Source organism: Talpa occidentalis, unplaced genomic scaffold, assembly GCF_014898055.3.
Source record: "Talpa occidentalis isolate TD23 unplaced genomic scaffold, MPIMG_talOcc4v2.1 talOcc4.14, whole genome shotgun sequence".
In the NCBI taxonomy this organism is placed as follows: Eukaryota; Metazoa; Chordata; class Mammalia; order Eulipotyphla; family Talpidae; genus Talpa; species Talpa occidentalis.
This window is the reverse complement of record NW_023601433.1, coordinates 90,057,734-90,084,487: the sequence shown is the minus strand read 5'-3', so window position 1 is coordinate 90,084,487 and position 26,754 is coordinate 90,057,734. Positions and strand designations below refer to the sequence as shown.

General features: G+C 65.3%; 1 protein-coding gene across 1 annotated transcript; it reads right to left on the bottom strand.

Moving 5' to 3' along the window:
• Nucleotides 1-880: 880 nt before the first annotated feature.
• PIWIL1 (piwi like RNA-mediated gene silencing 1) lies at nucleotides 881-19,880 on the bottom strand. The gene is made up of 20 exons (XM_037509873.2): nucleotides 19,803-19,880; nucleotides 19,609-19,726; nucleotides 17,375-17,500; nucleotides 16,767-16,981; nucleotides 16,342-16,463; nucleotides 14,354-14,434; nucleotides 13,677-13,874; nucleotides 13,247-13,358; nucleotides 11,273-11,399; nucleotides 10,937-11,054; nucleotides 10,343-10,457; nucleotides 9,203-9,390; nucleotides 8,791-8,863; nucleotides 7,005-7,205; nucleotides 6,798-6,901; nucleotides 6,034-6,104; nucleotides 5,741-5,894; nucleotides 3,211-3,336; nucleotides 1,543-1,690; nucleotides 881-1,466 (listed from the first exon to the last, which is right to left on the bottom strand). Exons 1-20 carry the CDS (start codon nucleotides 19,878-19,880, stop codon nucleotides 1,350-1,352), a joined length of 2,592 nt encoding a protein of 863 aa, XP_037365770.1. The 3' UTR covers nucleotides 881-1,349.
• Between the last annotated feature and the right edge of the window lie 6,874 nt (nucleotides 19,881-26,754).

Below are 26,754 nucleotides of genomic sequence, written 5' to 3'. Positions count from 1 at the left end.
GGAGGCGGCCCCACCGCCGCCCCGCTCCAAGGGTCTGTCGGGTGCAGCCCCCGTCGGCGGGCACGCCTGCCGCAGCGCGACCCCGGGGGGCGGGCCGCCAGCGTGTGCCCCGGTGCAAGGTGGCGCGTGTCCGGCCCCTTCTCCCGCCGGGACCGTGCGGGCGTCCTCTGCGCTGCGGCTGGTCCACAAGCACCGCTGACCAGCGGCCTTAGAGGGCGCTGAGGACCATCAAGCCCGTCGCCTTCGGGGCGCGGGCCAGAGCCTGCTGCGCACCAGGCCGCGGCGGCTCGGCTGCCCGCCAGCGACGGGAACCACCCCGGCGCCCAGGTCACCCGCCGCGGCCGGGCCGGTGCGGGCGGCGCCCATCCCCGAGGCTCCTGGCGCTGCCCCCGCCGTCAGGCGAGCAGGTGAAGGCACCCGAGCAAAGAGCCGAGAGCACGCTACCAGCTCCGAGAACCGGGGGGAGCCCGAGCGCGGCGGCCCCCGCAGGCAGGCCCCACGCGGAGCCCGGGCCCGGGGGCGCGGCCAGGACGTCCCAGAAACCCAGAAACGGAGGCCGGGCCGCCCCCTGGAGGGCGCCTTCCCACGCAGGGCGGCTCGCCCGGTGAACAGGAGACGCAAGTGTTTTCAGTAAAAGCAAAAGCGAAAGCTACGCCGCTGCCCACGCACGGTGGAAATCCCAGCCGTTTTATTTTACAGCAGACCATCCCGGCCGCGGGGCAAAATCAATAGGAACGTTCACGTGAACCCCTGGCCTTCCGCTAAAGGGCCCTAAAATATTTCATTGGATGTAAATTTAAAACTTTTCAACTACCTGTTTCTGAAGCCCCCACACCCCCTACCCCCCAAATGAAACCGAAAAGGCGCCCGCTCTGTCGGCCGCGCTCCCCCCCGCCCCCCACGGCGGGCTCGGGCGGCTTTTCCCTTTAAAACGCGCCATCACAGGCCCCAACAAAACCCCACCGGGCCCGGCCTCCCGCGGCGCCTCCCGCCTTTACATTCAAAACAGAAACATTTCAAACGTGAGGTCAACAAAGGGTGGCGGACCGGCTCACCCCGGAGAGTCCTTGGAGGTCAGCCCCTCCGAGTCTGCTGACGACGTGAGGTCCCCGTCCACGTTTTCCCCAAAATCAACAAAAAATTCTCAACATGCTTACGAGAAGCCAACAAGGTAAAATGTACAACCTTAATGTTTACCCCTAAGCCCGTGAACAGCAACGGACAGCAGGCGCCAGAGCCCCGGGCCGGCCCCGGGAAGCCTCGCGGGAGAGACAAGGGCTGCCCGAGGCAAGAGCAGCTCACAACCGTCCCAGCCGGGCCTCCGGAGAAGCGCCGCGCCGCTCCTGCGGCTAGAGGTAGTACAGGCGGTTGGACAGCGACAGGTTGGGCTCCCGGTGGATGCTCTGGCCCACGAGGAAGGCCAGCTTGTGCGCGTACTGGCAGGGGGCGGGGACGCGAATCACGCCCTGGCGGGGAGGAGAAGGGCTGTTACGCTGGGCGGCAGCCTCGGGCACACCCCGGGGCGCCAGGCCGGGCACTGACCGGCCAGTTGTAGTAGACGTGGCACAGCTTGTAGGTGAGCCTCTGGATGTGGTCCGGCTTCAGGCCGCTGCTGTCGTAGATGACGTTGTAGTGCGTGGGGGACACGCTGCCGCTGCGCACGGCCTGGCTGACGATGAAGAAGTCGTACCTGCGGGGGCAGAGGGCGCCCCGCGCGGGAGCTGTGTCTCCGCGGGGGCTGGAAGCCGACCCTGGCTCCTTCCCGTCGCGCCCCGGTCGCCACCCCTCAGACTCTGCTGTGCCTGCTCCTGGCGCCTGCCGGCCCCGGGGCTGCGGGCTGTGCTCGGGGCGGGGGTGCGGCTGGACGGAGGCGGGACGCAGCGGCAGGGCGGACAGTTCTGGGCCCGGGGGTACAGCGGGACAGACTCCAGGCGCCGCCCCCACCCCGGAGCGGGAAGGGAGCCTGGTCCCGGGCACAGCCGCCCCCCTGAACGGGCATGGGCACGGGGCTGCCCGCCTTGGGCGGTCCCCGCTGTTACGTGACACAGGGGGATTCGCTCGAGGCCTCCCATGCGAAGGCTGGCCTAGGGGGACAGAGGCCGTGAGGGGGGAGGGGCCCGGCGGGCGGGACGATGGGGCGCACGCGTCACCGTGTCCACGGCAGCGACACGCGCTGACTCAGAGCTGACCAGCAGCAGACCCCAGGGTTTTAAAAGGAGGAGGGGTTCAAAGAGGTGAACGGACAAGGCCCACCCCAAGAACAGAGCCGGAGCCGCCAGGAAGCCTGGCCGTCCCACGCACGGGCGCTGCAGGCAGACGACCCCGCTCTCGGGCAAAGTGGACGCCTCCAGGCCGAGCAGCCCAGCAGCCGCGCGGCTCAAGCAGCCTCTAGCGAGGAACCTTGCCACCCCCCCATGGAACCTGATTGTGCTGCGCCTGTCCCCGCAGGCGTGTCCTCGCTCAGGGCGCCCCGGCCTCCGAGCGCCGGGCAGCAGCACCATCACGAAGGGCCCTTGCTCGGGGTGGAGCGGAGCGCGGCTTCCTACCTAGTGCCCTACGCCTTCCTGGCGGAATCCCCCCCTCGGGGAGAACCTCAACATCTGCCTCAGGCAGCGACACCCCAGGGGCAGCCCTCGGCACACCCACCGCCGGGCACAGGCCTGGCTCAGCAGACGAGCGCTGCACCCAGCACCCAGCAGGGCGCCTCCCTTCCCCGGGCCACCCCCAGCCTGGCGCCGTTGCCCGACCCTCGCTGCCCTTTGCAAGGATGGAGCGCGCCCTTCCCTGGGAGGACAAGAGCCTGAGGCACACACTGGGGGGCACGCCCGAGCCCCGACCCGCTCCCTGCACAGCCCCGCGTGGCTCGGAGAGGCCAAGGGGGTCAGGCCGCCGCCCTTGGGGCTGCTCGGGAGCGCAGGCTGCTCAGCGTAACTTCCTCAGCTGGCGTTGGGCCGGCAGGCGCACGACAGGGCCTCTGGCTCAGGTCAAGCGTCAAGTCCCGACTAGTAAGCGAGTCGCAGGGCGCGGGGCACACGGCCGGGCTGGGGCGAGCCCGCCTCCACGCCGCTGTCCAGAGCCCGCTGCTCGCCCCTGACAAGCCAGCGCGTCGCGGCTTCAGTCACAGCACCAGGGCGGGCCAGCTGAGGGCCTCGGTGCGGGTGCCGCGCCCCACAGCCCGGCCTGCGGCAGCGCCCCCCCCCCAGCACTCACCACTCGGGCCTGGTGACCTCCACGTCAATGACCGTCCCGGGCAGAGGGTTCTGGAGTCGCCCTCCGGACTGCGCGAAGAATCTGGCGTTGACGCGTTTCTTCACCACGATCACCGTCAGCCTGGGGCTGAGAGGACGGCAGCGTCACTGCGTTCGCTCAGGCGCCCGTCCGCTCCCCTTCAGGAGACACGCCCGTCCGGGGCACGGGATCTACCCGAGCCGGGGAAGGGAGTCGTGACTCGGGAGGCCCGGGGTCAGCCGTGGGTAGAAAGCGCCAGTGGCCGACGCGCCGGCAGCGGGGACACCGGGGCTGACCTGTCTCAGCGGCTGGTCGAGCGCGTCTCACCACAGCGGGTGGCCCGGCGGCCTCCGGCCCCGCCTTGCATACGCCCCAGGGCGCTGTCCGCGCGCCCCACGCTTGCCGGGTCAGCGGGCGGCGATCAGAGCCAACTGACTGCTTTTCAGAATGCTGCTTCGCAAACGCCGGGGCAGTGGCCTCTGGCCCTCCTCGGCTCCCCACCGCCCCGCCCGCTCCTCCGCGGCTCTCCCGGCCCCTCGAGAACTTTCAGGCGACCCAGATCAAACCCCCGGCCCTGTCTGGGAGGCGGCCTGAGTGCGTGGCGTGCAGTCACCCCACCACCGTCCACACCCCCCACCCCATGCCCCCAGCGGCCCAGCGCCTCCGACAGCCTCGCCCGCACCTGCTCATCTGGGACGAAGGCAGCGCGCCCGCCAGCGCCGCCCCCTCCGAGCAGCCCGCGCTCCGCCAGGTCAGGCCCGGTGCTGGGGCCCAGCACGCTTTGGGGCACAAATACTCGAGCTGGCGGTGGCTACTCTGTGACCCCGCACAGCAGCAGTGACCAAGGGCAGGGGCGGTGGGGGTCGTGCTGAGACAGGAGACTCCCCAGAAACGTTGCCCCCTGCCAGCCGGTGCCGCGCCCCACACTGCCCGTGCGGCTGCGTGACCCGCTCTTGCTCCAGCACCAGGTCAGCTGAGCCGCCTCCCTGTACAGAGTCCGCGCCTGCTTCTCCGGCGAGCCGCCGACACACCCGCGCCCCGGCCTCCACCTCAGCGCTGCGGGCCTTCCCCCGGGGCCCAGGATGGGTGGATGGTGCCGCGGGCGCTGGCCCTGGAGCAGCAGTGCGGCCACTGTCCTCTGGTCCTGCCAGCAAGCCGGGGCCCGCCCCCACACAGCAGCCAGGCCTGAGGCCCGCTCGGGCCCCCGGCACCAGCAGGGTGCACAGCAGCTCCGGCAGGCAGCTCCGCGGGCCAGCCCACCCTCCTGCTCCAGTACTCCTGCCAGCCAAGGTGCTGGGCCCTGCCACCGAGCCTCACGGGGGCCGGGCACCCCTCCTTAGGGGCGTGTTCTGCCAGCCTTGCGCGAACCAACCCAGAGGCTCACGCGCCTGGAAGCAGACGCGGCACGGCAGGGCCAGGCCATGCCCCAGCACCCTGCGCGGCCTCCCCAGGCAGCTCCGGGAGCGCCGCTGGGACCTCTGCCCTCTCGTGTCCCCCAGGTGTGAGGGAAAAGGCAGCGAAGACCAGAAGATCCCGAGTGCGCGAGTGGAAAGACCGGGAAGGCAGCGGCGCGCGGCACCCCCATGCCTCCCTCGAGCGTCAGGCCGCCAAGCCGGGCTGACCGTGCTCTGGCACCGGGCCACGCTTCTGGCGGAAGACTCAAGCGCCACAGGGCGCGGGAAAGAGCGTCACTGTCCCTCCCGAAACAGTCTGGAAATGCCGCTTAACCGGGCACAGTCGCTTTTAGAGATGGACTCACCCGACCTGCCCGAGAACGTGCTGGCGTAAGCCTCGCGCCGGAGACGCGCAGGGAGTCAGCACCCCTTCCCGAGTCGGCACCTGGGGTCTGGCCAAAGCTGCGCCCCGATCCCGGCACCCGCGGGTGCCTCAGCCTCACCCCCGAGCTGTGGCCGAGGGCTGCAGGGCGGCGCTTGTTTCCTGGCAGAAGTGCTTAAGGACACGTGCAAGCGCGTCGCCCCCCAGACGGCCCCGGCACCCTTAGTCAAGCCCGCGTCCCGCGTTATTCCGCACTGAACTCTCGCTGCGACGGCTCCGAGCTCGGCAGCCAGCGGGGCCGGATGGCAGAGGGCGGAGATCAGCCTGGGCCTCGCAGGAGAGCCACGGCAGCACTCGGGGGACGAAGGTGCCCCAAGCACCTCCGCAGGGAAAGGGAACCCCGACCCCCAAGGCCAGACGTGCCGCCCGCTGCCCCTATCGCGCACCAGCCCCCCGCGCCCCCAGAGCTGGCACGAGCAGTCACCGCGCGAGGGAGCCAAGGAAAGCAGCGTGGGCCCCGGGGACACTCCCTCCCCAGCCGGCCGTGGGGGCCTGCGGCTGTCCTGGAGCCCCCCGGCCGGCCCGGAGGTGGCAGGGACACCCCTCCCCGGGTGCTCCACAGCGGCCCCGCGAGCCGTTGCCACCGGACGCGCCCGCCCGGTGAGGGTCTCACTGATCCTTTCACGGATCACGCCGAAGGCAGTCACGGAGAGACGGCGCCTCCCGCCGCGCTCACTTGTAGCCTCTGCCGACGGACTTCAGGCAGTCCAGGAACTGTGGCACCTCGTAGTTGACCAGGGTCTTGAGCTGCCCGTCGCCCACGCCGTCGCGGTACACCACGATGCGGCTCGGCATGTACTCGTTGCAGCTGTTCCAAGCCCGCAGGGCCGCTGAAAGACAGGAGGGCTGTAAACACGCGCACGGCAGAGGAGGGGCGTTTCTCCTACGTCCGGGGCATTCCCCAAGGGTCGCAGCTCTTAGATAATGCCCCGAAGGCCCTGTGACCGGCCCGCGCGCGCTCGGACCGACCTTGCAAGCAGACCTTGAGCCCGTCGACCAGCTCCTGCCCGCGGTCTTGGAACACGCAGCGCGAGAACCAGCTGTCGGAGAGAACCGAACGTGAGGACGCGGCGCCTGGACATCTGCCGTGTGACCCTGGTCGTCTGCTTTGCTCCAGCCGTCCACGCTCCCGAGCTCCCTACGGGTGGTGCTCGCCGAGCCCTACGCAGCGGCACTAGGCCGCGGCAGAGCCAAAGACGCCGCAGACCGAGTCCTCCTCGGTCTTCACACAGCGCGCTCCACGCTGCGGGAGGCGCGGGCCTGCACCCAGCACGCCGCGGGGCTCGGAGCAGCCACACCTCTGCCAGACAGAGCCCTCGGGGCGCCCGGCAGGAGGCAGCACCCATAGGCTTGCTTCCGCCCTTCCTGTCTTGGCTCCCCGCGTCCCGGGAACAGCAAGGAAAACCTCACTGTGCGCGACACGGCGGCCGGGGCTGCGGAAGAGCCTTTCTGGAATAGTGTCGGGGCGCCTGGCGTTACATGTCGGGGGTCAATTAGAAAGTATCAAAGATGTTTTCAGGGATAGTCACATTTCATGAGCCCCCCCCCCCCGAAACAGTAATGACATCCCCTGAAACACATCAGGCGATCGCAGAGCGGGGGCGGGAGGTACAGTGGGGTAACTAACGACTCTCTCCTAACGTTTCTGCGGGACTTCATGTAAGACAAAGCACCCGTTAGAAGACCCAACACAGCTCGGGCGCCCGCCCCCAGGCCCCCAGCGGCCCTCTCACCGGGTCATCCCCTCGTTGATGCTCGCCACAAACCCGGCAATGGACCTCCGCCCGGCGGTGGTGTCGTGGTAGCAGTCGATGCCGACGATCATGGCCAGCTTCAGCTGCACCAGAGGGTCACCGTTCAGACACCGCGGCCGGCGGCGCCGTCCAGGGAGCCCACTCCCGGACGCGAGGACGCGTGCACGCGCCCGCCCAGCCACTCACAGGCATGTCGACCCTCCAGAGCTCGCCGCCCATCTTGCAGTTCATCTGCAGGGCGATCTTCGTGGCGATGGCCATGACGGTCTGCTGCTTGCCGAGGGTCCGCGCCACCACGCACTGGCTGGGGGTGGGGCAGTCCGTGCACAGGTACTTTTTAATGGCGTCGTATTTGTCTTTCCGGTTACTCGACAACAGACAGACAACCTGAAAGCAGACAGGGCACCTTCGCCACAGGAAACGGACCTTCAAGCTCCAGGAAGCAGTCGGCGCCGCCCTCTGCGGGCGAGGCGGCGAGCACGGCTGCTGCTCCTGCCACAGCCCTCGCCCTGCCGGCTCTGGAGGCTGCTTGTCGCGTCCGACAAGTGACAGACGCTGGTGAAGGAGACGAATGAGGCCGGCAGGCCGGCCACTCGGTGAGATGCCGCGACCCCCTGCGCGCAAGGCAGACGCGCTCTGGGGCCGGCGTGGGCCACGCGGATGCAGCAACGGGACAAGATGCATCAGGGGCAGCTTAAAGGTGGACAAAGAAGGTTTTCCAAGATGGTCAGTTCTCAGTTACTCACAATCCACCCGGTATCGTGACTGCCAAGCCTTTAAAGCCCTCGCTTGAGACTATGAAATGTCTATGAAAACTACGAAATTTCTAGGAAGCCCGTGGACAATTCTGAGGACAAAGTGGCCCAAGATAAATATTCCCTCTCCAAAACAGGCTGATGTTGCTTAAAAGGCACAGAGTCCCAGTTACCAGCTGCGCGAGTGCTGGGGTCCGACGCCGCCTGGCCGCGGGGACGTGCAGCGTCACGGACTCGAAAGGGGACGGTGGGGGTTCTCATCCCACCCCCACAGGAGTGTGAGGTGGAGGGGTTACCTGGCCCTCGTGGGGAGACTGGCAACACTCACACACGTCACATCACCACGCTGTCTGTTCACGCGTGTGCCGTGTCCAGTACAGCTCAGTGAGGTGGAAAACCCGCAGGCCCAGGCTCCTGTCCCAGCTCTGGGGCCAGCGCAAGTTGTGGGGTAAATCCAACTCGTGACCTACTTGATGAACTTTCCAATTCGCATTCCAGATTATCTTTCTGTTCTATGCCCCCCCCCCCCACCGAGTCCCGTGCCCCCTCAGGTGAGCATGCGAGGATCTGCCTGGGGCTCTGCTACAGGAAAGGCCGCAGTGGGGGCAGAGTCATGCGCTCGCAGAGACCCCACAAACGTGACTCACCCTCTTGGATTTCTCGACTGTCTCCCGCGCCCCTCCTTGCACACCACCCTTCCCGCCGCCCGCGCCGACAGGCGAGCGCATCAGAGGCGAAGCCACAGGCCGGGGGAGCGCGGCTCCATTTCTGTTTTCCAACTTTCCAGCCGATTTGGATGCAAGCAGCTCCCGAAGCTCTGGTTCGTCTGCACGCGCAGACATCTGCCGTCCCACCCCACCCCACCCAAGACGTTTCCACTCATTCACTCTGTGTCCTGAACAACTCGTTGTGGCGATTACTTTCTGCCTTGCTTTCCCCCCAAATTTCTGTAGGGATTAAAATCTGATTCAGAATAAACCAACAAGAGCTCATTTTTCTCCATCTCCTTCCTCACTTCCTGCATCACAACCATTCCTAGGACTTCAAGGAGAGGGCGTGTTCGCCTGGCCCCTTTGTGAAGGTAAAATGTACTCTGGGGCCAGTTTGGGAAGCTAACAGTGACTTCTGAAAAATGGGCTCGAGCCGTCGGCATTAAGAAACACTCCTGTGGAACAGGCAGCTCGTGGCGGGACGGCCGCTCAGGACCGGTGACTTACGATCTGGGTGTCCGACGTGACTTTCTGCTGCAAGACTCTCAAATAGGCTTCGGTCCTGTCATCCACTTCGATCCTAGAAGGAAGTTCATAATCCAGTCTTCAGAGCAGGGAGACGCAGCACGCCCACAGACTTCCTACATTACACCACACACACGTTTCTGGACCACACAAGCGACAGCGGGCACAGTCACCTAGACAGAAGGCTGCTTCTAGCCCCGCGACAGCCAACGCCTCAGCCCGCGCGGTGCCCCCGCCCGTCTGCCACCACGTTCCTGGTCACCCCGTGCCAGGGAACATCAGATCGTTACATGATCCACTTAGTGTTTTTAATAGCTGTATCGCTTTCGACTTCCCACACCCTCCGGGTGACCACTAATTAATTTTCAGAGTAGAAATGACGTGATCAACTTACATGATTGCTTTTTTCATTTGTATGCCCATGGCTGGTGTAACTTTAAATAGATTTTGTATCAATGAATTGGCTGCTTCATAATTTCTTCGAGTATAGATCAACAGCCAGTTATCTAGCGGCTTAACGCTAATTAACGGTGCCCCTCTGGTTTCCTTAGACCAATCTGCAAACTGTGGGTTGTAATCAAACTAGAAGAGAGTTCAGAGACATGTAAATTCCAACAAAGTTCTCAGCGATGGAGCCAAACAGACGTCAGTAACGCTATCATGGCAGATTTTGAACTGTCAATTCTACTCTTAAAAGTGGACTCTCAGGAACGACAGACACCCTGGGGGGAGACGACAACGCACCCAGAGGACAACGGCGACCTGCCCTAAGCCAGACCCACGCTCACAGCCTGTCCGCGCCCGGTGCTCTGCTAAGGGCTTCGCGGCTCTCGTTCATCGTTTCTAAGATCTTACAAGCTCGCTGTTACTTCTCTTATAACAAGGACACACAAAAACCAGGAATCCGGAAGCTAGGCAACCTGCTGGAGACGTCAGCTGATGAACTGAAGCCGCCAGACACCTGGCGGGGGGGCAGACAGAACTACACAGCAGGCCCGGCCGCTGACACGCCCCCCACCTCCCCACCAGCCTCTCCTGGGGGTGGACACGTCTGAGTCCTCAGAGGAGAATAAAACAAGCCCAGGGGCAGCACTATGCTGCGCGGGTAGGTTACTGCTTTCATAACACTGGCACGTCGGGAAGGGCACAGCTTTCCGCAGAAGCACTGCCAGAGGCAAGGCGCCGGTCCAGACAGACATCCCCACAAACGGCCCCGCAGAAGCGAAGTCGATGAAGCCGGAGTCCCCACGTGAAAGGTCACTTCCGTGGCAGACAAAACCGTCCACCCAGTTAGCGCCTCGGCTCTTCTGCGCCCTAACTCAGGCTATTGAAAGGCAGTGAGGCCGCCTTTAGCTCAGTCCCATGGACTGTCTCGGGCCGAGCCCCACGGCTCTCGCCCGGCGCCCCCTCCTCTGCCTGCGAGGCTGGCGCTCACCTGGGTTGCAGGGGAGGAGAAAGGCGTGGGGAGGACTTTGAGGCACCTGACTGGGACTCTGGCCCAAATCTGACCTGACAATTGTAAGAACTGCCTTACTGTTTTTCCACCTTGGTGAATCTTTTCTGCTTGCAAAATTCTTCCCGAGAAAGACAGTAAGTTGGAGTCAAAGCTCAATCCCCAGTCTCGGAGCTCTCTCTGCACGTTGTCGTCTCTGTAAATGCAACACATTCAACTTAAGGAAGCAAAGCACAAACTCACACGCGTGCAAACAGAGGTCCGGGCCCCCAGCCACTGCCTGTGCCTCTCCCAGGGGAGTCTGAGGAGGACTCAGGCAGGCAGAGGCTCCTCTAGCTTTGTGACGTCGCTGAGGGTAAACGTCTCGTGCCCAAGTCATCTCCTCCAAGCACCCCCCGCACCCCCCCATGGAGCGGGTGGAAATAGGTCTGTCCAAAGCCGCCTCCTTCCTGTTCCGCTCATCACATCTTTCTAAGGAAACAGGCCGGGCTGCAGAGCTCCACTCTCTTCTTCCCGGGAGACGGCGGCCTTGCCCAAGCGTGCCAGGACAAGCCCACCCAAGCACCGCGGACGCAAGGACCGCGCAGGGCCGCGTCACCGCCTCCCCTAAGAGCCCCTTCCCGAACCCGGAGACCACGGGGCTGAAGCCGCGCGCGGGCCCCGTGGGCCGCTTACTTGTGGATGTAGTCGATGAGTCTTCCCACCTCGCGCTGCCTCTGCTCTGGGGTCAGCCTGGTGTGAACAGCTAAGTCTTTCATCACATTAAAGTCATTACGCATTTTATCAGTGAGACCTTTGAACAATGACACATGGAAAGGCTATGGTTAAAGAATCAGAAATCGTGCCTACGATCTGCAGAGCAGTGTGGCGAGAAGCTAAACGAGAGCTCCAAGGCGAGGCAGCCGTTTCCCAGCTTCGATGGGGCTGAGGGGCGTGAGGAACGTTCGCCGCCTTCCAACCAGAACGTGCGATTGTCTGGGGGCTCATCCGGGCAAACACAAGTCAAGGTACCTGTGAGGTAGCAGAGCTCGGGGATGAGCATGGCGGGGCCCGGCAAGGTGCCACCCGGGCCTCTCCTCCGCTTGGGCTGACTGACCAACACCGGCTGCTTCAAGTCCGTGATCTCTTGGTTGTATTGCTAGTCGAGAAAAGAAGCATCACTGTTCAGTCAGCGCGTCTGGGAACATGTCTGGACAAAAGGAGGTTTGGTTTTCTTAAATGAATGACTGATGCCAAGAGCGAGCGCAGGCCGTCGTCGCCACGCCGCGGGGAGCACGCTGTGCCGGGCGGCGCGTTTTCTCAGTGTGCGAGTGTTTAGCTGAGCCTGAGTGGTGAGTAACCGGGGCCCTCGAGACTAGAAGGGGTGGATGGTGAAGGCACCTCGGGGGCAAGGCTGTGCGCCCACGCAGAGAGCCCCGTCTCTGGGTGGGGCTGCAGGGCTGGGTCTGAGCGGCCCGTGGCTTCTTCAGTCCCCACACCCCAGGGCCCTCACCCGGGCCGCGCCAGGCACACAGGCCTTTTCGGAAAGGACTTCCCTGCACCACGCAGAGCGCTGCACGGCCCGGGGGAGTGCGCCGGTGTGGCCGTGGGGATGGCCCCGTTGGGTCCCCCAGGGCCTCGCGGAACGAGCCAGCAGATGAGCTCAGATCTGCAGAGGCTGAGTCAGAAATCGGGGTGCCACTGGCAGACGCCTGAAGTCTGAGCAGACGAGAGATCAGGGAGGGAGTAACTCGGAAGTCACTGGGCCCCGGGCGGCGGGGCTTCTAGGGATGGCAACACCGCAAGGGCACCTCATGGAGGGAAACTCGGGCGCTGTCAGGAGAGCGCGCCCTGACTTGCTGCAGGCTCAAACTTTCAGCTGGTTTCTGCGCTTCGCTCGCTGTTGACCCGTCAGCCCTTCCCACCCTGGCCACGCTCCTTACGGCCACAGCACAGGCTAAGGCTCACTTCTCCGAGCAGCGTCGGGGCCCCGGAGAACCGGCGTGCGGCGTGGTGGGGGTGCACACGGGTGCGGGGAATGAGAGGGGAGTCGAGCCGAGATGACTCTTGGCCTGAATTCACTTTGCCCAGAAAAAGACCAGGTTCTAGCGCTGCTGCTCACAGAACGCCTTTCCCTCCAGGGCGCAGCCGGCCCTGTCACCCGCCGTGAGTCGTTCAAGCTCAGACAGTGGCCGACAGCCGGAAAAATGACGTCAGAGGTCACTAGTCAGGTGCATTTTTTGGACACGAGATATAAATACATAATAACTCATTTACTCAGCTTTTAGAAAAGGAAATAACCTATGGGAAGCAGGAAAACAATGAAATAAATCTTAGCATTTCAAAGACAAGTTTTAAGATTTTAACCGGTAAGCGTCACGGCGATAATTTCCCCGCAGGCGTGACAAGCGCCCTCACGGGAGTGAGGGCTCAGGGCTCAGGGCCGCTCCGCTCTGGGCCCTGAGGCGGTGCGGGCGGAGATGCCGCACGGGCCTTCTCCTCTCATTGGCAGTTGTTTTTTAACTGCAATTTGCCTCTGGTTTTCTTTCCAATTTAGTGACCAAGGGGCCCCAATGCTGGCGTGCAAAGGTCGCCACAGCCGAACTAGCTTCCATGAGGACAGCCCGGCCCCACGGTCGGCGCGGAGCGAGGGCCGAGTCTGTGCGTGTGGCGGGGCCCTGGGCGCACCTCCTGGCGGCATCAGCGCGGGGCCTGCAGAGGGCTGCCCCCCCCCCCCGCTTCCCACCTCCCTGCAATGCCCTGGCGGAGGCAGAAAGGGAGCGGGACGCGCCGACGGGAGCCGCCCCAGCCGGGCGCCCTGTGATCATTGGCAACGGTCGGGTCACCGTGCCCCGCGAGCGCCGTGAGGAACACGTTCGTGCGCCTCTTTCAGGGTGACTTGTTCCACATGTCAAACGTCAGAAGATTTTACTGATGCTATTTCAGGTTTCTCCTAAGATCTAAATACCTGACATTAAAAAAATAAGATGCCCATTAATTTCTCACCTTCCTGTAGTACTCCAGGAAGCTGACTTCAGAGCCATCTGCTTTCTTAAAGGTGCTCTTTGGATTCTGATCCCAGTCAATATCATCCACTCTGTATGTTTTATTGTTATACCTAGGGAGCAGGAGATGGTAGCCTTCCATTAAAATGTGCAGAAACAACATTAACAGGAGACTGGGCTAAAAAGGATCACTGGGCACATGCAGTGGATGGAAAGCGAAGGCAAATTCCCTAAGTTTGATGGCAGATGGAGAGGGAGTTGACTCAATGATGAGGAAACCAAACTAGAAAGGATAAAAACCACTAGCTGTCTGTCCCGTTCAGATGGCTATGCACCCCAAACTTGGATTCTTCACAGCGGTTACGAGTCCCCTCCTCGCTGCGCACTCCTGCCGCCACCCCGCAGCGCCCCCGCCCCACCCGGCATCTCACTTGGTCAGGACGATCAGGCCGATCAGCTCCTTTGAGACTTGCTCCTGGAAGCGGTGCTCCTCCGTCTGGTGGTACAGGCTGAACATGAAGTCCAGCACGGTCTCGCTGCGCAGGACCTTGTGGCTGACGTCCGTGCACAGCATGATGTTGTTCTCGTACTGCAGGATGGACGTGGTGAAGCCGGGCCAGATCACCAGCCTGCGGGGGGTGGCTGTGAGGCGCCCGCCAGGCCCACCCTGGCCCGGCCCCCACCCAAAGCGGGAGCTGCTGCCTCTACTAACGGTGCCGGGTCTGTGAGCACATCTGTTCATTCCTGGGGTTGCCCACGTTTCCAGATAAAGACCCGCACTTCCCAGATTGCCAGCAGGTGATGTTATGGGGTGACAATTTTGTAAGTTCCATTTTAAATGGAAATTTACTATTTGGAACTTGGCCATTTTAGCAACTTGACTACAATTCCTTACACGGGCCTGTGACGTGAGAGTCGCCAACCCGACCGGGAGCATCTGTATTGATGAAAATAAACTGGAGCGCGGCAGCAGCGCGCCCGACCTGCTGCCACGACAGGGGCCTTAAAGGCGTCACCACGGCCTGCTGACTTTGTCAACATAAACAAAGTCCGTGTCGGGCAGCTCTCCGCGTGGCTGAGGAACAGGAACCTGCTCCTGCACACAAACCTGTGGTTCGGAATATCAATCGGGTCACTCGGGTTGTAATAATTCCGTCCAATTTGTTGCAAATTCATGATCTTCAGAAGCCTAGAAGTTGGAAAGTCAGAACAGAGAAGGCGAAGGTCAGGGCACAAAGTGACGAGCGCCGAGTCTGAAGCTGCGGCCGCAGCGGCACGCGGCTCGGCACAGGCCGGGAGCTCGGCCCTCGCGGGTCAACGCCTGCCTGACGCTCTGTCCTTGTGGGACTTAGGACCCAAGAGCGGTTTGTCCCATTTTTCAGAAGGTTGAAAAAATCGAAATATTAATGATGCGTGAACTGTACTAAATTTCAGTGTCCACCCATACAGTTTTATTGGGGCGCTGCCAGAACTCTCATCCGCGTGGTCTGTGGCTGCTTCTGTCCTCAGCAGCAGAGCTGAGTAGTCGGCTGTCTGGGCCTCTGCGGGGGAAGTCCGCCAGCCCCTCCTTTAGAGAAAAATCCGTCTCCTGATCGCACGAACTACAAACATCAAGAGGAATGTCCTCGCTACAGTGACTGTCCGACCAGCAGTGACGGACACCTCGCGACAAGCTCACGAGGGTCAGTCCCACAGCCAGCGACCGCGTCCCCATCCAGGCTGCTTTCACCCAGGAGAGGCGCCGAGCGCGTGTCCGTAGCTTGGACGTGGAGAACGTGGTGTTCACATGGAAATAACTGCTTCACACCGCACACACACAGTCAGCTCAAAATGGGTTTAAGACTGGAATCTCTGACCCAAGGCTCTAAAACACGCAGAATAAAGCTCAGGCGTCTGCTCCGGGACGGCGGCCTGAGAGCCAGCGTTGGGACGCGACGCCAACAAGGGAAGCAACCGCAGAGTAAGTGGCTGGGACCACGCCAAGCGCATGACATCCCCACGGCAGAGAACGCAGCGCACGATGAAAAGGCAGCTCACCGCGTGGGAGAGGTACTCGCAGCTCACACACGCAACAGGGGCAGCGTGCAGAGAGCTCACCCGACTCGACGGTGAGAAATCACCCCGCGAGCCACGGGCAGACCCAAACAGACAGGAGGACACCGGCGGCCGGAAAAGGCTCTCCTGAGCCCGTCATCAGGGCACGCGCGTCAAGCCACAGCTCTCGCCTTGTACGGGGGGGGGAAGTGGGCCACACCCGAGGCCAAGAAGCGACCGGCGCGGCATGGAGGGGACGAGCCCTGTGGGCGGGAACGTGACTGCGCGGCCACGGCGGAGAACGGCGTGGGGTTCCTTAAACAATTAAAAATAGACCGAGGCCACCTCTGGGCAGGCGCACTCGCAGCCCCCCGTCTGGAGGTGACGGGGGCAGATTCACAGCAGCCGGGCCAGGAGGGCCAGCAAGCGCCCCTGCCGGACTGCCGGAGAGAGAAGTGCGGTGCCGACGCCACGGACATCCCCTCTGCTCCGGCCGCGAGACCCTGCGTGTGCCCGCCGTGCGTGGGCCGGGAGGGGAGGGCTGCCCTGAAGTGGCCGGCGCGAGAGCAGCGACCCCGCTCCCAGGGGGCCCATAACACGAGAGCCGCGACCTTCGACTCAGGGTGAGCGGCGGGGGCCGGAGGCCGGCCCGTGGCGGAGGAAGAGCAGGTGGCTGACGGCCGCGGGGACGGACACCGAGAGGCGCGAGGGGGTGAGCCCGCAGCTTACACAGTAGCGAAAATGAAACAGCAAATCTTGACGCAGGCAGCCATGCTTTTGGGACGGCACTGGCCAAGGCAAGTCACCCTGGGCCCCGTCCCGCTTCCTGACACGCGCTACGGGGAGAGGCGCGTGTGGCCAGCGATAAAGGTAGGAGACGCGTCATCACCGCAAGCTCGACCCGCACTGGAAAGCCCAGACGTCAGCAGAAACACGGCCGCCGTGGCCGCTGCGCTGAGCGGGGGTCCGGCCAGGTGAGGAAGGCCTTTCCTTCCGCGCGCGGTTCTTTCAAACCTCCCGTCCGCTTTAAGCTTTCTTAAGCTGTAAGAGAAAGACACGCACCTTCTGAAAATAATGTTGTAGAACTGCAGACAGGTCGGCGACGTGGGCGGGAGCTCGTTCGTCAGGGTGATGGTTATCCGCACGTGCTCTCCGTTTCGGGTCTGACTGAAAACTTCGGTGACCTGGAGCCAGGGCAGGAGAAAGCCAAGCCGCGTGAAGGACGCCTGAGCTCGAGCACGTAAGGGCTGTTATCAAGGCCACGCGAGACCTGCAGAGAAGCAGGCTGAAGGGGCGGCCGTGAGCGCATCGGCGCCCGGATGTGACCGAGCTGCTCAGATGGGCCTGAGGACGGCACAGAAATGCCGAAGAGCCTTTCGGGCGCATTCCACGCCGTGTCGGGCGGGGAGCCAGGGTCTCTCCAGAAGCTGCCCCGAAGGGAACCTCTCCCGCCTCCTCTTCCCACTTGCCCTGACGTTGGAAATAACCTTGTGCTGTAGCCTTTTAGGCAAAAATAGGATCGTCCCATCAAAAGCGTGACACCTTCCAATCAGATCTTCATGTTGAAAAAGAAGGGCCGAGCGGAGTCTCCTGGCTTCCATCAGCGGGTTGTAGTCAATGTGGTACTGGTACAGGGCCCACTGGGGGCGGGATGTCAGGCGAAAGTGGTTAGTGCTTAGCCTCACTATGATGCCCGAAGAACCTGGAAAAATAACCCGCAGCCGCTGAACACATGTCAAGTGCATTCCTTCTGGAGATCTCGGCTATCCCGTCAAGGCAGACACAGTCCTGGAAGCAAAAGACTAAGCGGCAGCAACCGTGGAAATCCTCAGACCCCTGACTCTGGAGACAGCAGTCCCTGGCGCGAGAGGCGTGTGTGGAGATGAGCCCCGAGTGACGCGCAGCAGAGCCAGAGCGACCCCTTGGGGCTCTAAAGTGATTGACGTGACTTCGGTCCCACAGCCACCGCGGCAGACATGTCGGGCGCCTGCCGTCTGGGCCGACAAGGAGAGGAGTGCAGGCAGGGCCCTGGGCGCGGGCGCTCCCCGTCACGCACATGGCGTGTCACGAGACCGAGCTCTCAAAACGGACCTACCTGTTTTTGATTCTTTGACATGGTCTAGGTTCTGTCTGGTGTTCACACCAAGATCATGGAAGTCTCTTCGACGACCTCCTCGCTCTCCTAATGATAACTCCTGGAACCCAGCAGATATCTGGAGGTCTTAAAAAAGAGAAGTTGTGCACTTGATATAAGACAAAGTGCGGCGACGTTATGATATTAATTCCCGAAGTCCTACTATGTGAAACCCAAAAGCTCTTGATGTAGTAAATATATAAAAACCCCATCAGAATATTTTAAGTATCCACCAGCCAGAGAAAGTAAATAATGGCTGTAACATCTTCCACGCAACCCTTGTCACTGCCTCAGACAAACCCAGCCGCCCCGTCAGGAGACACGCGCGCCTGTGGGGGATAAGGCAGTGGCTGCGGGGCATGCTGACCGCGAGACCATTTCCTGTGCTAAGTCTGATAAAACCAGAGCCTTCATTACAGGCATCGCCACAATTTTCCTGATGCCATCAGTTACCGGATTCGGCCGCTGACGGAGTCTAAGGTCTACTCTGAATTAGGAAACTTGTCCAAGTGGAATGTTTGCAGCCATCCCTCCCTTGAGAGCTGCGGGGGCGGGGTGGGGTGTCCTGGGCGCATCTCGCGCCACGACTCAGGCCCAGTGTTGGGACGGGTCCGCAATGCTTCCCGCGTGATTACACGCCTGCGGCGGCCTCCCAGATGGCCCCGAGCTCTTCTTCAGTTTGAGGAAAAGAACCTTCTCCTCTCAGCAGCAGGACACGGGCCAAAGAGCTTACACGGGCTGTGGAGCAAGTCCGGGCTTCGGCTAGTCGGGAGGCTCACTCTGTCTAGCCGAGGCTGTCAACTGCCCGATAACCAACTTCTCAGTCTTTAAAAAAATACCACGGCGGGGAACGCACCTCACAGACCAGAACCCCCACCTTCTCTGCGGCGAGGGATGGCCAGAGAGAGTCGAGCAGACATGCGTACGGACGCACTGCTGGGAGACCCTCGGGGGTCCGTGGCTGGCCGCTATGCTCCCCACGCCGAGCGGCTCACGCTGCCCCCGCTCGGACAGGCGTTCTGAATCACACGGGGGCCTCGATGAAAGCCACAGACTCAGGATGATAAAAAAACCAAGATCAAAGATCCACGTCTCTTCTGACCACAGACACCAGCTGGCCCCCACGGCCGCCTCTGGGGCCCAGGAGAGCAACCTTGGCTTCCACGGCAGGACGGCTCCCGACGTACCTTGAACACAGGTTACCTCACTGAAAGCGTCCATTTCTTCAGGTGGGAAGCTGGGGATACCAGGGCCAGCAGGGCCGGCCAGTCTCACGGGAGACCCTTACGCATAAAGCGCTTTAAAGACGCTGAACACGGTGGTTCGGCGGGTCCCGGCCCCCCTGACTTGCAAGCCTTCTCTTGAAAAATCCGTCAACTACGGACCGGACCGGACCGTCTCCGTGAACTTTTCACCCCTGACCAGCTGCCAGCGCCCGCGGCGTGGGGCGGGGATGCTGACAGGGCACAGGTGTGCGGATTCCACGGGACAGCAGCGAGGAGTCAGGAGAGGCTTGATTTGAAAATTTCCCTGAAAAATCTTAAAGTTTGTTTTAACAAAATCAGTGGCGGGTCAGCAAGCCCGGCTGCGGGCTGTGGGCTCCGGGGCTGAGCAGCGGCGGTGTCCCGCTGTTTCCTTTCACCAGGCCGCGGCTCCCGGCCATGCACAGACCCGCCTCCCGGGCGCGCGCAGCAGAGGCCCCGGGACAGGAAACGCCGCGGGTCTTGCCGGGGCTCCGCGACGCTCCCCGGCACCCGCCGGCCACGGAGGGGAAGCCGCGCACCGGCGCCGGCTCTGGAGCAGCGGCCGCGCGCTGACCAGCGCCCCCGGGCGGGGGCGGCCAAGCGGGGCGCACCCCTCGCGCGGCGGGGTTGCGTGACAAGGACCCGCATTCAGGGCAGGCGCCCGGCAGGCGATCGCGCTGGAGACAACGCGCCGGTGACGACAGAGGCCGTCCAAGGAACGAGCCGTCACGTTTCCAGAAAGCGAGGCGCGCTCACGCCGCAAGGCCCGGGGAGCCCCTCGGACGGCCGGGCCGCGGGTCCTCCCGGCGCTGCCCCCCCCCGCCTCCCCAGGGCCGCGGCCCGCCCGGGCGCGACGGGACGGGACGGGACGGGACTGACGCGCCGCCGGACCGGACACGGGCGAGTCTGCCGCCCGCGCCCCCGCCCGCCCCGCGCCCCCGCCCGCCTCACCTGGCGCCTTGGCTGCGGCTCCCGCGGGGCCGCGCTGCCGCCCTCGGCCGACCAGCTCCCCCTCCGCCGGCGGCTGCGCGGGGCGCGGCGGGGCGCCCGGGGGCTGGCTCTGCAGGCCCTGCGGGGAGGCGGGGCCGCGGGTGAGCGGAGCCCCCGGCCCGGACCCCCGCCCCCCCCCCGCCCCCCGCACTCACCGCGGCGGCGCCCACGTGCTGCGCCGGCTCCTGGCCCCGCGCGCGGCCTCGCGCCCTGGCTCTGGCCCGCCCGGTCATGGCGCCTGCGGGAGCGTGGGGCGGCGCGAGCGGGGCGTGGGGCGTGGGGCCTCGCCTGGCCCGCAGCCCGCCGCGAGGGGCCGCGCCCGCACCCCAAACCCGGGCTGCCCGCCCGCGCCCCCGGCCGGCCCGGGGCCCGCGCGCCCGCGGCTCGCCCGAGACGGAGCGGACCAGCGCCGGCCGGGGCGGGAGGGAAGGGGGGCGGGAGGCGGGGCGGCAGGGCGCCCCAGCCCGGCCCGGCGCCGGAGGGGCCGCCCCGGGAGCGGCGGCCGCGGGGGCGGGCACGCCCCCCCCCTCTGCTCCGAGGCGCTCCCCGGGGGCGGCCCCGGCCCGCCGCCCGCCGCCCGCCCCCCGCAGCACGTCGGCGGAGCCGCCCCCGCCGGGCGCTGCGCCCCACGCCCGCCTCACCGCCCGCCGCCGCCGCTGCCCACCTCCCGGCCGCGCGGCCCCGCCGTCCAGGCGCCGCCTCACCGCCCGCCGGCGCCGCGCACACTGCCCGGCCGTTGGGATCCCTCCGCCCGCGCCCGCGCCCGCGCCGCGGAGGGACACGCCGCGCCCGCGCGGCCAACGGGCCGGACACGCGGCCGCGCCCACGGTGCGCGCTGAGGGCGCTTCCCCGTGCCGGCGACCCCGCCCCGCGCCGGCTCCCCCCCGCGGCACCCCCCCCCACCGCGGCGCGCCGGCCCCCCGCCCCGCCCCGCGCCGGCCCCCCAGCCCCGCGCCCCGCGCCGGCTCCCCCCCGCGGCGCTCCCCCCACCGCGGCGCGCCGGCCCCCCCCCCCCCGCGCGCCGGCTCCCCCCCGCGGCGCCCCCTCCCCCGCGGCGCGCCGGCCCCCCCCCACCGCCCCGCGCCGGCCCCCCAGCCCCGCGCCGCCCCCCCCCCCCCGCGCAGGCCTCCCCCCCAGCACCGTCCCCCACGCCGGCTCCTCCCCCCCGCGCCGGCCCCCCATCCCGCGCAGGTCCCCTCCTCCGCGCCGGACCCCTCTCCCCGCGCCGGGACCCCCCCCCCCCCGCCGGTCCCCGCCCTCCGCTCCGCCCCCCACCCCGCGCCGACCCTCGTCCCCCGCGCCCGGCCCGCCGTCCCGGGCCCTCGCAGTCGCGGCCCGCACGCGTGGCTGGACGGCGCGGGGCGGCCGCGGGAGGCGGCAACTGGACGTGGTTTGGCGCCTCAGCAACGCGACGAAGAGCCGCGCGCCCCGGGGCGCCTCCCTGCCCGCAGCCGCGTCGGAGCACCCCGGGCCGGGTGGCCGCGGGGCGGGGCGCGGCGCCTCAGGCGGGGGTGGGGGGGAGGGGGGCCGCGGGCGTCGTGGGGCGCAGCGCCTCAGGCTGGTGGGGGGCCCACGGGGGCCGTGGGGCGCGCGCCTCTGGCGGGTGGGGTGCTCACGGGGGTCGTGGGGCGCGCGCCTCAGGCGGGTGGGGTCCCGCGGGCGTCGTGGGGCGCGCGCCTCAGGTGGGGTGAGGGGCCCGCGGGCGTCGTGGGGCGCGGCACCTCAGGCGTGTGGGGGGCCCGCGGGGGTCGTGGGGCGCGGCACCTCAGGCGGGTGGGGGGCCCGCGGGGGTCGTGGGGCGTGGCACCTCAGGCGGGGTGGGGGGCCGCGGGGGTCGTGGGGCGCGGCTCCTCAGGCGGGTGGGGGGCCCGCAGGGGTCGTGGGGCGGGCGGGGCTGTGGCCGCTTCCGAACGTGTTTGCACCCCGCGTGATGTTCGTAGCCCCGGGGGCGTGACGGGGCGGGACACCCCCCAGCCCCCGCCCCCGCCCCGTGGCTCCCAGTCTCCTCTTGGGGGGACCGCGAGGTCAGCGTTTCCTACTCCAGGGGACCCGCGAGGAGAGGCGGGAGGGGGAGCAGGAGTTTCCTGGAGACCCGAGGTGACTCTAGGCCCGGAGACGGGGGACTCTGAGGCGCCCCCCGTTGCGCGGCCTGCGGGGGGCGCGGAGTGGACGCCGCTGCCCCGCGGCCGGCAGGGGGAGCCGTGGAGCCGGGAGGAGCCGCGGCCGCGGACACGGAAGGGGCACGAGCCTCCCCCGGCTTCCCCAGGGACACCCCATCACCCCAAGGGCCCCCCTGTGCCCCCGGGGAACCCATGCTGAGGTAACAGCCCCGCCCCCCGCCCCCGGGCAGCCGGGCCTCCAGCGCTCACCCGGAAGCAGCGCGGGCCACGCAGAAGCGGGGAGCATGGACTGGGGGTGTTCTGTGGACAAGCGGGGAGCATGGACTCAGGGGTGTTCTGTGGACAAGCGGGGAGCATGGACTGGGGGTGTTCTGTGGACAAGCGGGGAGCATGGACTGGGGGTGTTCTGTGGACAAGCGGGGAGCATGGACTCAGGGGTGTTCTGTGGACAAGCGGGGAGCATGGACTGGGGGTGTTCTGTGGACAAGCGGGGAGCATGGACTCAGGGGTGTTCTGTGGACAAGCGGGGAGCATGGATTCGGGGGTGTTCTGGGGACGCCGCTGGGCACCTGGGGGCTTCCGGTCTCGGGCTTTGGGTCTGGGCTGCGGGCGCCTGCAGAAAGCCACGGGGATGGGGACAGGGCCCTGGGACATCCCTGGAGGCGGGGCTGAGGCTGCAGCCCCCCAGGACTTGGCGGGGCGGGTGGCAGGGCTTTGTGGGGTGGAAGGGGGTGCATGGCGGCCGGCAGGGGCGCAGGGGAGCTGGAGGACAGGGCAGGAGGGCGGTTCAGGGACTTGGGCCAGCGCCACAGGAGCACAGATGGGGATGGCAGGTGGCACGCTGAGGGGACACACCCCGTTCCAGCCGAGCGACAGGAAGAACCTCCGCAGGAGCTGAGCGGGGGTCGCCCCTGCGTGCAGGGCAGAGGGCAGTGGGTCACTGGACCCCGGACGGCCAGGTAGACGGGGCAGGAGCAGCCGCCTCGCCAGGAGAGAGCCAGGCGGGCCTGCGACGTGACATGTTTCGCCCCTGCTGTCGGCTGTGTCATCGGGGCGCACCTCAGGGACAGCGAAGGGATGCTGTCCAGGGCCAGGTCAGGGCACCTGCCACTTCCATGGGGCCGTGCGCCCCCCTCCTCTGAAACACATCCTCGCAGCAAGCCGGGGCCCAGGCCGCGGGCACCCGCCCCGCCCTGCCCCTGTCCTGGCCACACGCCGGCCGCCCTTCTCTGTCCGCCGCGGCTGGAAGGGGCACGCCCCTCCGGGCTGCCCCGCGCGTGTGAGCCGACCAGTCCCCGAGCGGAAGTGGCCCTTCGAGCTGTGCAGAGTTTGTTTACGCGTCTGTTTGGTGAAGCAACACTCGGCGTCGCGCGGCGCCCGCCGCCCCCACCGTAAGTGTGGAAGCTCGCTGGCGAGCGCCTCCTCCCCGTCCACCGCCGGCCCCGCCGGCCCTGTCGTCCAAGGCCCGTTTTCTGTTTTCCTTGACGGCGCCTTCGTTCTGTTCTCTCTTCCTCCGCGAGTGACGTCCTGTTTCTCCGGCTCATTTCCCTCAGCCTCCCCCTCTCCAGGCCTCCCCCGTTGCTGCAAGTGGCAGCTCACCTGTTGCTGCTGCTTACGCGGCCCGGCCCGGGGCTGCTGGTGGGAGTGAGAGTGGAGACGGCGTCTCGGAGGCCCGCACCTGCGGCCGCCCAGCGCTGTGTGCCGCAGCCGGGCCTGGCGGCCCAGGTGCCCACCGGCCTCTGCGCGTGTGGCCATGGGCCTGCGCGTCCGCGGGGGGCGATGTGTCATCCCGGCCTGTCTCCTTGTTTACCTGTCGGTGCCCGGAAACCCCGGCCGTCTTTGCGCCGATTCTTTGCATTCACAGAGCAAAAAACCAAGCCCTTGCTCTTGCGGGCACGCCGGGGGCTGCTGAACTCCGTGCTGTGACGCCTGTGTTCCGGAGGGCTGGCGGGTGGCGGCCATGGCGGTATGTGTCCCGGTCGGGGAGGGTCTCTTCTGCAGACCAGAGGGTGTAACTTTGAGGTGATGTGTACAGTGCGGGGCGCAGAGCTTGGGTCAAGGCCACAAGGTCAGTAGTTTTCACCTGAGGACACCTGGGGGTTGTGGGGCCCAGACCACGGATGTGTATGCAATTTCCCACAAAGAATTGGGGTGTTTGGAGCATAGTGACGCCCTGGACTAGACCCTGACTGCGGGCTGGACTGACCACTGGCTGTTTTTGCCTGGCCTCTACCCGCGACCCTGCTGGGGGCGGGACACATGCCGTGGAAGGGCCTGGGGCTTTGTCCAGGAGCTGGTGTGTGCGGCAGACTCTGTGGTTCCGAAGAGTTTCCTGCGCTTGGCTGGTTTTGGGGGTCTGGCAGATTCAGGACACGGAGGCCTGGCCCTCCTGAGCCGGGCGGGGTGGCGCCCGTAGCCGCGGCTCAGTGCACGCTGTTCAATGAGTGACCACTTGCGCAGGCAGCCAGGACGGGCGACCGCCCCCGGTCTAGTCCTGTTAAAATAGGTCACTCCGGCCTCCTAGGAGAGCATGAAAATTCGGGCCCTAGAACCTGGCAGGTCAGGGCAGTTCCTTTGTTTTCACGCTGGAGGAGTGATGCGCGCAGGGAGCTCTGCGGGAGCAGTAGCTGCGTGAGGATGGGGGTGATTCCACCTCACGTGGGCTGGGGTTTATCCTCATACCCCACGGGGGTCGCTGAGGCAAATCGGGCACGTGAACATCAAGATGGAAGTGACGGGCTTCATGTCCGAAAGAGAACCAGCCGTGGCGAGCGGACGCGGCGCTCTCCGTGAGGCGCTGGCCGCGGTCTGAGTCGGCCTCTGTTTGCAAACTCGCCGTCGGGGCTGACCCTTGCTGCCGTGGACAGTTAAAACCAGTCAGATGGCTGCGGGAAGCAGACCTCCCACGCTCCACTCCGCGCCCAGTCAGGAGAGTCGCGCTTCCATTTAATTCTGATTAGCCCCTTGTGTTATTTAAAGTGGCCGAAATAAATAACCTGTCACTGGAAGTCTGGGGGGCAGAGGCGGGGGCCCCTCTTCAGGACAGCCGTGCTGGCAGCCGAGTCCCCTGTTTTCCCCCGTTTGTGTGTTTTCGGTTGCTGTCGCCGCCGGCCATGCAGAGCCCACGTTCCCTCGCACCACGCGGCGGTCACGTCACGGACCTGCAGGTGACCTCTGCCGGCAGCTGTGACGGACACGCGCCGTCGTTGCCAAGCTGTTTTCCCGTTAACTTTTAGATTCTGAACTCTTGCATCGTCCACACTGCAGCAGCCCCGCCTGGTCTGTTCCTCAGCGCCGCGCAGGAGGCCACAGAGCAGGTTTCCAGGAGCCCGCAGACGGGTGAAGGGGTGTCCTGGCGCCCCCGGTGCTTTCTCAGGCTTTTATTGAGCTTTTACATGGGGCGCAGCAACCAGGCACCCACAGGCAGGGGTGGGGGCGGGCAGGAGGCCTGCAGACCCCCAAGCCCCCTCGCAAGTCTTCACTCCGGGCTCCCCGGCCTGTCTCTCGCCTTCTCTCTCCTGCCTCTGCTGCTCTGCGGATGCCTCCACACTGCAACCCTGGCCCTGCAGCGGCCGCCACGGGCACAGAAGTGCGACGGTGGCAGGGCCCTCCGGCGGGCGACCCCAAGGCGCGGGCAGAAAAGCCTGAAACCATTTACCCTACACTCATAAACCCCCCAAAGCAGGACCTTCCTCCCAGGGAAATGGCCATTTGGGGCCCACTGTTCATCGTAAGGTTGCTTTCTAGAAGAGCTGACTGGGCAGGCGGGGCCTCGCAGCCGCCTCTCTCGGCCAGCCGTGGTCATCTCAGAAGTCGGGCCTGCGTGTGACGTGCAGGGCCGCACCCACGGTGTAGGGTAAGGAAAAATGTCAGGCTTGTCTGCCCTCCCGCCATCAGGATGGATGATGGATCCTGCGGTCCTGACCACAGGCCTGATGGCGGCACCTGGAGCGGGGGGTGGGCCTAGGGAGATGGGATTCACCTGGGCTCAGACTGGGCTTTCAAGGGCGGCGTCACGGGGCCGCCAGCAGAAGCCGAGAAGAAGCAGAGAATGAACACAGGCTGAGAGAGAGCGAGAGAAGGCCGGAGAGCCCAGATAGAGTGGAGACTTGCTGGGGGCTGGGAGGCCTGCCAGCTCCCGGCCCAGCACCCCTGCCTGCCGTGTACCTGGTGAATCCAGTAAAGGCCTGCAAAACCCACGGAGGGCTCCAGGACTCTCTCCTGCTTCACCTGGTCTGCTGGATCACAGAAAACCTGCCCTGTGGGCTTCCTGCCCCTACACACGGTCTAACAAATGGCGGGCCTGTCGTTCCAGGCTGGGGCGATAGCACTGAGAGGCGGGAAGGAGGGAGAGGCCTGGGGAGGCGGGTGGGCAGAGACGGGGGAGGAGGCCGCGCTGGCCTCTCGGCCCTGGACCTGCACCAGGGGCTTGGGGGACGCGGAAGGGACACTTGGAGGAGCCAGAGATGTGGGTGAGCCCTTGGGAGGTTGGGAGGTGACTGTGGCAGCTGTTACCTGGACTTGGGTCTTGAGTCTTCCTCCCAGACCCACCTGGCCCCCCTGCGCCTTCCTGTGGGTCCCCCAGGAGGGGCCCGAGACCGGGGCGGCTCTCGGGCCTCAGCGGCCCCGCTTTGGGCCGACCCTGCTGGGCTGGACGTTCACCCACGAGGGGACGGGAGACGGGGGGTTTAACTGGAAACTACTTTAACTTTGCTCTTTCTCCGTGTTGCACGCTCATACTAAAGCTTTTTCCTATTGAAAGTCTTAGGCACTAAGGTTTTTTTTATGCAATGGATGGCAGAACCCATTTAGCGCAGGCAGGTTTTGGGGGTTCTGAGGTGTCCCCACCCTGCTCTGTAACTTTATAATATATACTTATGTGCATGTGTGTGGTGTGTATGTGTATGTATCTGGTGTGTGCACTTAATGTGTGTGGCATGTGCATGCATGTATACAGGGTGTATGGGTTGTGGGGGGTGTGCGGGTT